The 13,434-nt window shown below is 46.9% G+C and overlaps 1 protein-coding gene across 6 annotated transcripts in view; it reads right to left on the bottom strand.

Annotated features, from left to right (window-relative positions):
- The window catches only part of PAK4 (p21 (RAC1) activated kinase 4), a 51,035-nt gene that overhangs the window by 20,129 nt on the left and 17,472 nt on the right, over window positions 1-13,434 (bottom strand). Inside the window, exon 1 of one of the 6 annotated variants that reach the window (XM_020787046.3) lies at window positions 13,240-13,369. The exons of 2 other annotated variants lie outside the window; for them this stretch is intronic. Coding sequence is in view for 2 of the 4 variants with exons in the window: in XM_020787045.3 (XP_020642704.3) it covers window positions 3,872-3,899 (28 nt within the window). In the remaining 2 variants the exon portion in view is untranslated. Of the gene's footprint in view, window positions 1-1,758; window positions 3,816-3,871; window positions 3,957-13,239; window positions 13,370-13,434 lie in introns of those variants that run through there. 3 more of the 6 variants (XM_020787045.3, XM_072980119.2, XM_072980118.2) reach the window with 3 other exon arrangements.

The following is a 13,434-nucleotide window of genomic DNA, read 5'->3' as shown; positions in this document are numbered from 1 at the left end:
AAGAGGAAGACTCAAAACCACAATTGCAGGGAGACAGTGGCATAGTTCAAAATAGAAGGAGAACCACCAGGCCATTTTAGAAACAGAAGGAGGGAGGAGGAGGAGGAGGAGCTACAATAATTTAAACCCATTGGCCCACTTCCATTAGGATAAGACAAATGCTTTGCATTCTGTTGAATTTTTAACCTGATAGTAGCTTCCTTTCTAGAGCCCATCTGAATAAAATGACTTTAGACAAAGCAGAAATTATTTTATAATTATGTGATCTCAGATGTTTGAGGTCTGAAGCACAGTTTGGATGGTCATTCCCCAGGGATACTTTAAGCTAGGGATTCCTCCACTGGCATGGGGTTGGACTAGACAGTCCTCGGGGTTCATTTCTATACCGGCCCATTAACATTGCCACTCTCTGGGTGGTTTCCTCCATCTCTCTGATTCCAGGACTGCAAAGCCAGGAAAAATCAGTGACAACATGGCACGGCTATCGTCATGACCTGCAACACCCAGGATGCTGGTGGCAACACTGGCACTGAGCCACCCAAGAGCAGCCCTGAGCCCGCTCTCTGTGACTCATACAGGAGCCATCTGGCAGTTTGGCTTGTTAAGGACCAGTTCCAGATGTGAGCTGATGACCTATAAAGGTCTGCAGAAGCCACTGATCCCTTCATCTGTGGTCTGCACAGAGAAGCCTCGGGCTTCCCTGGACAGGCTACAGGCTGTGCTAGACTGAAAAGCCAATGATGGAGGCTGTGGGTTGCTATGTACACACCTTCCTCAAATCTGTCCCAGTGTTCAGAGATGTCCATGCACGAGTCCATACTGAATAGATGCATCATCCACAGATTCTGTGAATTGCACTATTTGTATTCTATGACCCACCACACCTCCCTCCTAATACCTTGCAACAATAATGTCAAGCACTCTGGCAAACAGCTGTGTTTTAAAGCTGGGGTCAGCCAGATGTTCTTGCTGGGTAAAGTAAGAGAATACAACCTTTCTAAATTCACACAGCCTGTCTCAGTTTGGACACAAGGATAACCCAAAATTTTTCATTAGGAGAATGAGGTGAGATAATGCCCCTGGCTCGCAAACCCCCGTTCTTCTTTGATCATGAACAAAGGGAGAGGTGAAGGTTACAACTGTACACCTGCAGCAGAACAAAGCAGCTGTTTGGTCCAAATGGGTTCAAGCCATGCTTTGTAACATCAGACAAAATGGCAAACTTTGTATTGCCACCAGTGAGGAATTGGAATTGTCTAGTCGCCTCTACCTTGGAGAGAACAGCTAGGAAGCTGCCTTGTGCCAGATCAAACCACTGGTGTGTTTAGCCCAGAAAACAACCTATCTTGGCAAGGGCTCTGCAGAGTTTGAGGAGGAGCTTTCTCCTCACTTGCTTCCCACTTTTTTCCTCGCCAGAGATGCCTAACCACATACTCTCCCACTGAGTTTTGCATTCCCCCCCAAAGTAAAGTCTTTTAGGAAAAGAGCACATGGACACCAGGCTTACTGAAGTTTATTCTCCTGACAAGCAAACCCAAGTTGTAGCTGAATCTTTGTGCAGTTCACCTTCCTCACGTCAACTCCATCATTGCCGAGTACGTGAGAGCACATACGGTCAGCTGCATCCTCTTGAAATCGAGACAGAGCCAAGGGGCTGCTGAAAATGCTCATGGAGACAACCTTAACTACCGTGGAGCCACCTGAAGGTTAAACTTCAGTACAGCAGGCATTAATTCCTTTTTGCCGGCACCCAATTACCTAGATATGGTGGCGCTGCGGGTTTAACTGCAGAAGCCTCTGTGCTGCAAGGTCAGAAGACCAGCTGTCTTAAGATTGAATCCATGCAATGGAGTGAGCTCCCGTCGCTTGTCCCAGCTCCTGACAACCTAGCCGTTCGAAAGCATGCAAATGCAAGTAGATAAATAGGTACCACAACAGTGGGAAGATCACAGCATTCCGTGTCTAGTCGCACTGGCCATGTGACTACAGAAATGATCTACGGACAAACGTTGGCTCTACGGCTTGGAAACAGGGATGAACACGGCGCCCTAGAGTCGGACATGACTGGACTAAATGTCAAGGGGAACCTTTACCTTAATTACCTGAGGGAGAACATTTAATATTAGCTTAAGGGCCAGCTAATGCAAACTTACCAACCCAAGGGAGGGACTTCTTCCAGGACCCACTGCAGCTCAAGCACCTCCTCTTGGCATCTAAAGCTTGACATGGTTTCTCAGCTGGCCTGATACAAGATAATTTCATGTATCCTGTGCCTCTTACTCTGTAAAATCCACACCCTCACCTTGCCAGTCCAGAGGGCAAGTGGCAAACATGATTAACTGTCAATATCCGGTCATTGGCAATGTTAAGGAACCTGCCAGTCCAAGCACCCAATCCATATTCACAGGTTTCAGAGAGAGAGTTTCAGGAGACTTGCTCCTAATTTGGCAGCTAGACAGGCACCGCCCTTTGGCAAGACAACTTTGGGAAGGGACTAAGAGACTCTTGGGGACTCCAGCTTGGAACAGTCCCAAGTGCCTGGTTCTCCTGGGATTTGACGCCAGCCCTGATGGGTGTCAGCAGTTCTGTACAGGGCACCTAGACATTTCATGCCAGCTTCTATGCATTTACCATACATGCCAGACCGGTAACTGAAAGTCCTAGTACCCAACTCGGAACACTGAGCATAAGCAGCTACTCCTTCCTACTCCATAGTTGCCAACCTGTGACGGGGGAAATGGGACCTCCCGGAACAGGCTACTTTTCAACACTCATAAGGCTTCACCAAAAGCACAACTGAGTTTTGTACCCGCAAGACATGGGGCAAATTCGCTCTGCATAATGTGGTCTGTTTCTACTAGCCACCAGGGCTGACAAGCACTGATCTAAACTTCCCTTTCTGAATGGAATACCTCTTATTTCTGAAGCAGCAAAAGACAGCATTCATCCACCCACCCCAAACATGCTGCAAAGTCGAGTTTCATCCCCTGACCAACAAATTCTCAACAGGAGAATGGACCAATCACCAGTTGGAGTCACCAGCTGCACAGCAACCAGTCCCCCCCCCCCCCCGGTAGACCTGTCTTCCCCACCTGCATCCAAAAAGGGAACAGACAAGTGTTCCTGAAGCAGCCTTATTTGTGTGCTGATAGTCATGTTGCTGCTTCCTGGGTTGCTAAATTAAGGAAAACATATGGGAGGAAAGCCTTTCAGAGTAACCACATCCTCCTCCCACCTCTGCCCAGTTTCCAAAGACACACTGGAACAGGAACCGCCTGCCTCAGAACAGAAGGGGGACAAGGCTTGCAAGAGTAGTTTGAAAGACAACACCGAAATGATCTTCAAGGGCTGAGCTTGCATTTCTTGGAACCTTTCTTCTCCTCTGTGGTATTCAGCTTTTTCCACACCCTTAAAAGCAACCCAAGGTTCTTGCCAGACAGCGCGCAAGAGCCATGACTTCTTAATGTTCATCTTATTCAGCTCAACCCAAGAGCTGAAATAATCCTCGGCCAAAGGTGGCCTTACTCTTGCCCTTCTGTCTGCTCAGTGGTGTAAAGACAAGTTGAGAACCTAGAGAACAAGAGACACGTAAAACAAGAAGACAGTCACCTCTGAAGCGGAATACTTGGCTGTAGCTTCCACAATTACAGCTCTAGAAAGATCTTGCTGCTTATAACTCCTACAAGACAATATATAAATCTTCTTCTTTTGAGGATAAGGAATAAGAGTTAAACAGCTAAAGGAAGGGAGCGCAAAATGGACTAGAGAGAAGCAGAGAGTGAGACAGAGCGGGACAAACCCAGCAGAAAACAAAACAAAACATATTCAACATCAATGCAAGGGAAAGGAACAAAGAAGTGCTCAGACTTACAAGCCCATTCGTCATCTTGAGACTTCATCTTGGCCTTGTCTGCCTACCTCCAGGCTGAAGGATCCAAAAGGAAGTTATCCGAGTACATAAGCTAACATGTATGGCTTTCTGGGCCATCCTCTGCTCAGTTAAACAGCTGGTGATTCCTCCTCCCTTGGCCTCAGCCCACAGGGTGGGTGGAACTGTCTTCATACGGGCTGTTATGAAGCAAGAACTCTGCTTCCTGACCACAAAAAGCTCATATGCTTTATCGGTCCTTGGTTTTTCAGGCCAGGACTGGCTTTCAATGCTAACATACAAGAGGAGAGATCATCATCATCATCATCAAGCTTTGCATCATGTAAAAGTGCTTGGTCAACTGAGCTTCTCCTATGCCTCCCTTCACCACATCACAACACTGCTCTAAATTACTGTTCAGTACTGTTACTGTTTGGTTACTTGTTCAGGAGATGCTGAGAGTCTGAAATTGCTAGGGGTTCCCCTCCCCAATCTTTCCAATGCCTTGTGATTTTTACTCCACAAAATGCCTAAAGCCTTTGAGGCACTGCTGCTAAGAACTAGCTCTTGTTTTTTAAAAACATTGTCATGAATTACAAAGTGACAGCATTCTTACAACAGCCCACAAAAGTAGATACATCAGTTTTATTCCCACACTGTGGATTAAAAGCTGAATGACGGTAGCCTGCCAAAACATAGTCAAAGAGCAAGCTCACCAATAAGTTGACATCTGAACCCTTTACCTCCCCAATCTGCAGCTCAGTCTTTTAGCCTCTTAGAAGTCTTTTCCTCCTGGCAATTATCAACAGTGTCCCATTGGGCTTAGGATGGTACAATGACTATACTTTGCCTGGACAGAAACATCTTGGCTACCTAAAAAGTGTACCTGACATCCCTGCGTGGCTCCATACCTTAGAGCAGTGGTTCTCAGGTATTCTTGGACTGCAATTCCCAGAAGCCTTCACCACCAGCTGGGCTGCCTGGGGTTTCTGGAAGTTGCAGTCCAAGAACACCTGGGTGACTCCAGGTTGGGAACCACTGCCTTAGAACAACCACTCCCAGGCTAGAATACAAGGAGGAAACAAGTGATAATGAGAGACAATTACTGTAGGGGGATTAAGAAGCAGCAGCTTCCATAGCAGCAGCTTCTAGTTACCACAGAGCACAGGAGGGTAAAATTCAGCTGCTCAGGAGGAAAGGCAGATAAATGCAGGCTTGTTCCCAGTTTGCACCTGGGTTATCAAATGAAGCTGTTTTCTACAGACGCAAACCACGGACTGGCCCCTCGAGTGCAAAACTGTCTATGTTCCGAATGGCCAGAGATAAAACAAGATATATTAACTCTTTCCAGCCCTGGCAACCCAGGGCTTTTTAGTTAGTGATTGCCATGGATTGGACATGACCGCTGCTGCATGCACAGAGATAGACATGGGGGGTGGGGTGGGGCTGTGTTCTTAACAGGCATGCTCTCCAAGTCAAGGACTAGCCTAGGAGAGCTGGTTTCCCAGTGCTCCAAGCACAGAGATTTAGGGCAGGAACTGTGTGTGTGTGTGTGTGGGGGGAAGACAGCAAATGACACATCTCTTGCGCCTCCAATGTATCTTTCCCTTGAGAGCACAGTGAGAGAAACACCCACCCTACAACCTGGCCCACAGCTCATCAACTGCCACCTGTTCTGTACAACTTATACCTTCTGTTTCTACTGCTCACAAGCCAACAAGCCTCTCTCAGCGTCTCTCAATTAAAATCCATTTCATGAGCCACTGAGTGTCCATGATCAAAGAGAAACTAACAAGGCCCAATGAGTCTTGCTATTCATTTCTCATGACAGTCGCTGTGATTACTGCTGGAATGAAGACAGCCAGACCTCTTTCAAGGCAGGGAAAATATGGGAGAGTTCAATCAAAACATTGTGGTGAAGGAGTGCCAGGCACAGTGCTCAAGGAAATCTACGAGGACTTGCCCCTGCCAGCAAAACTGCTCTTCGACCTGTGGGTGCCCACACCTTCCTCACCCCTTCACAATTGTAGACACAGCAGATATTACTCCATCTACTCAGCTCTAAGCAGTTTCTAATGGGCTCTAGAGTTCACCTAACTCAAATGGCCACAGACTCGCCTCACTTTAAACCCCATTACGTTAAAGCAAAAAAAAATACATTAGCAATTTCATGCTATTTGCATGGAGTCCACCACATATGCTCGTTGAAACAAAGAGAGAATTGTACTGAGAAGTGAAAAGAGCCCCTCGGCCACTCCAACCCCAGGAAAAACATGCAAAGTATGAGGGAAAAGACAAAGCCAAGTCTATTATGCGTTTCCTTCTGACCTCTGCAGCACGGCTTTACTATCGTGCTGGGAAAGAGCCATCTCTTCCTTTGGACTGGTGCTTAAGTACAGCACCCCAAGGGGCTCTAGAAGATGCTAAGAGCGCTATGCGTTCTCCTCCGGAGTCCACCTGAGAGGGCAAAGAGAGATCAGAGGTGCACAGATTTGTTTTCAGACTGCAGTGCTGCCCGGGAAACGCTGGGAGCTGTAGGTCAAAAGCACAAATCTGGATCTTTCAGTAGACACAAGATTTACAGATTCTGCAAAGTTCAAGGGCATTGCCAAGCACTTCTCAGAAAGCCACCAGGGATCTCCTTCACGAAAAGTGCAGAGGGATCAATTGCTTAATATCAGAAAATCTGCTGAATCTGGAGAGACAAGAAGAACAACGGAGAGCAAAGGAGCCAGGCTGAACAGGCTGGCGCGCTGAAGAGTGAAGGGACACCGGAAATTCAAGGGCTACTTGGGCCAGTGGACAGATGGCATCCAAGATCACCATCCTAGAAAAACTCAGGTTTCTCAATTCCCACCTCAGAAACAGGTACAGGCCACATGAAGATACGACTGCACCCCACAGAGACCCTGAACGAACACGGAGCTTGCCTCCTGCCCAGTCAGACCCTTCATCCACCTAGCCTTGTACTGTCAACTAGGACTGCCAGCCACAGTGGCTTTCCAAGAATTCAGGCAGGACTATTTCCCAAGTCCACTGGGAGATCCTTGGTGGTTGGTCTCCCATCCAAATATTGACAAGATTCAAGCCTGGTTAGCTTCCAGAATCAGTTGAGACCAGTGCATTCAGAGTGAAGCAATGTTAAGCACAACAGTGTACAAGGAATGCCTGATGGATGAGGAAAATGCAGATTACTAAAGCCATGATACAGGGAGGAAACTTTCTTCCCACCCACAAATAACACTGACTTGCCAGGAAGCACAATCTTCCTTTCAGCCTCCAGGTGATGCCAGAAACAATCAGGTCCCTGGTATGCATTTCTCATTTATACTGTACTCCACATGCTTTACAATCCAGACCAGGTTCATCCTTGCCATGGCTGTGCTGGAGGCCCCTGTTATTCCTATTTGAATCAAGCGGGGGGGGGAGGACCCTCCTCCTATGCACCAAAGGATAAGAGAAACAGCCCTAATTTCTTCTGCAGAAAAGGCAGTCTGGATCACTAATTAAGGATCTGAACTCAAAACACCACAGAGGAAGGGGGCAAACTCAGAAGCTGCTCTCTCTCCTCCCTTGGAAGTCTTCCCATTAAGGCCGAATGGGCACTCTTCTCGGCTATGGGTAGAAGATAGCCAAAGGGTGAGGAGTGGGGCTAGAACACCAGATGCCTCTGAGACATCATGACCAGCAGGCAGAGTTTCACCTCAGGCTGCACTACTGTGAACAAAGAGCTCATATTTATTGGGTGGCAGTTCCCCACTGCAAGATTTCAGCCATAGTCCAGGGCCGACTGCTGATGTTCTGCAATACAACCAAGAGCACTGCTAGTTCCACAGGTGGGCAGCGCCTTTTGTCTCAATCAACTATCGTTTCAAGGGTGACCGAAATCCTGATGCTTAGTCATACTAAAGTAAACCCATCCATTAATCAGTGGTAATTTAGTGAATCAGTTCCCTGTATGTTATGCTAAAGTAAATCTCAACTACAATAGATTACAGCAGCTAGAATAGAATTAGAACTAGAATAGGCCCATTTGAATCAATGAAACTTAGAGAGGAACTGACTCACTAAATCCCCACTGATCCAGTGGGCCTACTCCAGTGCCATTTACTATTTATTTATTTATTTATTTATTTATTTATTTATTTATTTATTTATTTGTTTGTTTGTTTGTTTGTTTGTTTGTTTATTTGTTTGTTTGTTTGTTTGTTTGTTTGATTTATATCCCGCCCATCTGGTATATTTATACCATTCTGAGCGGCTATGCTAAGCAAGAGGATTTCAGCCATAGTGTGTTTTCCATTTTTGCAGAACTCTTAATCAGGTCAGACATGATAACACCTAGAGAGGGGAAGGTGTTAAAAAAAAAAAGGAAAAAAACTGTGATTTTCCATTTTTTCCTCAAGGCCTTTGTTTTGTTTTTCCAGAAAAATTGAAAAAAAAATACAGTGTGGAATATGTTCCTTTACAATGATGAATAATATGCTAATGACTTTGTATTCAAACTATATAACATGAAGACCCCAATGAAAGACTTCTGGGCTTTATGTGTTGATGTTCACCCAGCCAAAAAGGAAGGCTGCGCAGCACAGACAAGAGGACTTTGTTAAAGGGTCCACTCAGATTCTCCCTTTCAGAAGAGGCACCTTTCCCTGTGGAGGTCATTCCACAGCCCCACACTGCTTACAGCAGAAAGCAATACACCTTGTCCCTCATAAAGAAATGAAGAATAACAGCGGTGGTGGCAGCATAATCTCTACAGACCGAGAAAAACCAAGCAAAGTCTGCAGAATGAAGTACATTTACTTCTAAAATAACCTCAGCTGCTGTAATCTATTACTGTGACTTCACAGCTGAGTGGATTTTAATAGGATACACGGAGAACAAGTCCCAAGAGATTTTAAGCATCTAAAAACTGTCATCTAGAACTCAGTTCCTGTTTTGAGTCAATTTCCTCTGGATTCCCAGAATCCACAGTCCTCGCCTGTGTTTACAGAAGGAGAGAAGGTTAAGCTACCAAGTACCAACCATCCACCCCCTCACTCGCCATCCACTGCTAGCAACCTTAACCTAGGTCATGTTCTCTTTATCTCCCTGCCTTGTTTAATTAGTCAGCCGTAAAACAACCCTTTTTCACAGCCACAGATAAACAGAGGAGAAGTCCACCGGCATGCACCTAGCAGTTAAGTTCTTGCCAATGGCTGGAAGTACAGTCACCACCTTAAAAAGAGAGGGAGGGAGGAGAAAACAGCAGACTGACAAAACCCGTTTCTTCAGGATCAGATACAAACTGGTTTTGTTGTGCTGCTTTAAAAAAAAAAACTGGAAGACTGCTAATCAGTATGGGTAATTTTCAACAAAGTCAGCATAGGCACTGCATAGAATTAAGTCTACAAATAGCTGCAAAAATACTACAGATGCCCCTGCCATTCCTATAAGGATCATGTTCCAGAACAAGCATTTTCTGGAAACATGTACCCTTATGCGATGGCTAGGCATGCATCCCTCCCAAAACCTGCGGTCAGGCTTCACCAGTCCACAATGCTTTAAACTAAACATTGTTCATGCACAATGGTTTCTAGCACATGATGTCTCCATGATCTAAATCAGGTACCTGGAAAATGGCTACCCGCAGCCTCAACATACAGTACGTGAAAACATTCCCTGTCACAAGGGCTTCCACCCACCGAGTTCAGCTGCAGATGCTAGAATGTGGCTCTGGGTCTTACTGCCATTCAAAGGGTCCCAATATTACCCCAGCTCCACAGATGTGGCCGGACTGTTCTCAGTCTGACATCCACAGTGAAGCCAAAGGGAACAAGGATGCCATCGCACTTGAAACCAGTATTTGGTGGATGTGGGCATTCCTGTGTCCTTAGAGAGCATCCCACATGTGCTTTGAATGCCAATGGATGAGTCTACCTGCTGCTCATGTTCCATGGCAAGGCTCTGCCCCTGTGATGTTACTCCATTCCACCCACGTGCCAAGGCACCCAGACAGAAAACGTCACCCACAAGCAACACGGCAGCAAAAGATCCAATCCAGGAGACAAACTGGCAAGGATCGAGGGAAAAGCTGCCCCACTTGGCATGACCCTGGCAGCTTTTCCCTGCTTCTGCAACACAGCACTGCCCTCAGAGCTGCCAACATACACTTTTTTTTGGGGGGGGGGATGTTGAAGCAAAGCTACACAACTGCAGAATTCCCAGGGGTGTGCAGGGAATGGCCTTATTCCTAGCAATGCCAACTGCCGTGGTCTGGTGCAGGATAAGCTTACAGAGATTCTAGTCTCATTAACTTGACTAATCCTCCTTCGTACTATACCCGGATTCAGAAACAGAACACCTTGAGCACGTGTGTGAACTGGACTCAGCTGGAGCTAAGAAACACGCCTTTTCTAATAAGCCAATCTGTTGCCCAGTTTCGCCTTCAACATAACCGCCCAAGGGCTTTCTGGCAACAGCGCTGAGCCATTAAGGCCACTCAGCCTCTTTGGGTTTGATGGAGAGAATGAAAATTCCAGTGGAGGCCCATCTGAGTGCAGTGGCATTTACACGCCATTGTGCTGCAGGCTCCATGCAAAGGGAGGTGGGGAATGAACAGAGGAGAGGAGAGGCCCAGCCATTGGCACACAGGGAACAGAAATGAAAAATCAAATATAAATAGCTGCACACAACAACTATCCTCTGGGGTCTAGCAATCAGAGTTAAGTCACTGTGCTGTAAGCAAGAGAGTTCATTCCTCCAATGGAAGCCAATGTCCTAAAAACAGGGGTCTCCATGCAGAACACCTCACTTGACCTTTCAGGGCCGAATCCACTTCCAGTGTCAAAGACAGGAGAGACTTTTAAAAACCAATGAGACCAGTCACCACTTACTTGGGTCCCACTGGTTTCAATGGGTCTGCTCTCATTAGGATTAAAATTGGACCGAGACCAGTCCCCATATATCTAGTTATGCACATGACTAGACATAAATCCACATTCTTTCTCCACTTCCAGCCCTCAAACTGCCTTTTGTTCCCTCCCTTGTATTTTATTTTATTTTATTTTTTATTTTTCATTTATAGGCTGCCTTTTCCCCCAGTAAGGGGACTCAAGGCGGCTCATAGTGTTAAAAAAAAAGAAATCAAAGAACAATAAATTATGCATTAAAACTATAAACTGTAATTGTTTATATATACTAATAACAATACACACACACATATCTACATATAATTTTAGCCTGCAAATACTGTACCCTGTGGCAGGGACCTGTCCTCACGCTCTATAAAGCGACATGTGCACTGAGAGCTCTGTACAGACAATTGCTACGACCACAGCTTGTGTGCCGCTATTCACCCAGTTGGGTCTTGTACTTTCCACTTAATGTTAGAAAAGAAGGCAAAAGGATGAGAGACCCTTTTCTGTAGGCCAACTCAGATCTAAGCAGTAGCTTGAAAACTTCATTTCACAGAACATCTATTGCAGGTGTGAATATATAATGAAAACTACAATTTTTTAAAAATGCACTACACATTGGCTTAAAAACTCTATTTTGGCCAGTCACCATCAGGAAGTTTTCAAAGAAAACTGGTACAGTTCCATGGGTTGGACAGCCCGTCTGGAGAACCACGGATATGGAGTTCAAAACCCCACTCTGCCCCTCGGGAGAGTGGCCAGTTGAGACCACGTGGAGGGAGTATGGGGAGGGGGGCTGATGGGGCTGCAGGCCCTGCCATCTGTCTGGCCTTTGACAAGCAGCACAGTATCAAAGTATCCCAACAGGGAAACCACTTTTGAGTATTTTATACCAAGAAAATCCTGTAAGTCATTGTAGGTTGAAAACCACTTGATGGCCGATAATTAATTTTTCATCTTTTCAAGTAAAGGTTTCTTTCCTTTCAAAAACAAACCCCAGGAGCCTACTTGTGTCCTCTCCATTTCTCTACTTTGGGGATGCCAACACAGTTAGAATCCTGTGATCTAAAAATAGCATGCACTAAGATTACACCCCCCCCCCACCAAAACTCACCTTCAGAAACCAATTTATTATGGTTCTATACTACTGCAGAATTAGTTTTGTAGGCTGTCTCAGAATATAACAGATGGAATATACATGTGCTAAATAAAATTAAAAACCGCCACTGCCAACAGAAAAGTGGGCCACATACAGCCAGTAACTTTCCAAGACTCCACTAGAATAATTCAATGCTGAGGTTCTCACCTCCTGGCCCTCCAGATTCTTTGAAATTCAGCTGGCCAGGATGGCTGAGACTTCTGGGAGCTGGAATCCACAATATCTGGGGTCTTCTTTAGAACATCTCATTATGATTACAGTTCTCTAAGGAATCAGAAAGGTCTATGAAGCTAGGAGCAAGATGATAGCCCAGGAGAGCCTTCTCCCAGGTGGTGCCACATCAGTCAAACTACTGGCTGAGGACAATGGGATGTCCACACTCCAAAGCATCCGGGAGGTATTAGTCCTAGGGGGAGGGTGTCCTGGGATCTACAACCATTCCATGCCTACCTTGAGAATCAGGCCCTTCTCCGCTCAGCATCTTGCACTCAATCCTCTTCCTGTACTGCACCTTTCTTCCTCCTCTTTGGAGCCCCTTCCAAAAAGCTTCTCATAACCACCCGTCCAGTTTCCCATACCAACGCATATATGCAAAAGGCTGAGAGTGAAACTCACAGAGGAATGCTGTCTGGTGCTTTAATGCCCAGGCCCTATTATATTCAGAATTGGACATAGAGGAAGAAAAAATGGATGAGATACACCTCTCCTATTCCTGTTCCTAATCCCACCCACCCAGTCTTGCAGGGAACAATCAACCAGGCAGCGTAGCCGCCCCCAGAGAAGCGGAAGAAAAAACACCACAACTGTCAGGTGCTGTCGCCTTCCTCCCATCCGTAGCGGGAGTGGGCCCGCCTGTTTTCCCCTGGGATAAGCCTTTTAAAGTCAGCAAACCTAACAGTGGACTTTCACTCCCGGAAATGCATTTGGTTAAGAAGCTTTGGGTAAAGAGAAAGAAGGATTCCCAGACGGAGTAGAATTTAATGGAAGTGAAATGTAGCCCGAAAGAGACCCACCCAGCCAGCCAGCCAGCCCTCTCGCCCCATACCCTCTTCGCTTTCTTCACAGCCCCGTGAAAGCCTTGCCCGGTCTTTCCCAGAGGTGCCCCAATGGCGTCCAAACTTTCCCCCGACACCCACGGACACCTCCGCGGTGGGGACGGGAGAGGAGGGGAGAGCCCAGCCGCGTCCGGGACAGAGAAGCCACCCTTCCCGAAAACGCCCCCGACGCCCAACTCTCGGGGGTGGAAGCCAGCCAGCCAGCCAGCGAGCGAGCGAAGGCGGGCCAGCGAGCGGGGCAGGAGCACCTCTGCTCACCTCTGGCATCGCCGGACTTCCGGCCAGGTCGGCCCCGGGGCGCTGGAGAAGGAAAGGCTCCGCCAGGCGGGAGAGGGGGCGGCGGCAGGGAGGGAGGGCGGCTTTCGCCCGCCGGAAAGGAAGAGGGGGCCGGATTCTCTTCTCGGCTCCGGAGAGACTCGACGGACTTGTCCGCTTGAGAGCCGCTGGAGCCGA

The sequence above is a fragment of the Pogona vitticeps genome, chromosome 9 (genome assembly GCF_051106095.1).
Source record: "Pogona vitticeps strain Pit_001003342236 chromosome 9, PviZW2.1, whole genome shotgun sequence".
Classification (NCBI taxonomy): Eukaryota; Metazoa; Chordata; class Lepidosauria; order Squamata; family Agamidae; genus Pogona; species Pogona vitticeps.
This window is presented reverse-complemented; position numbering and strand designations above follow the sequence as displayed.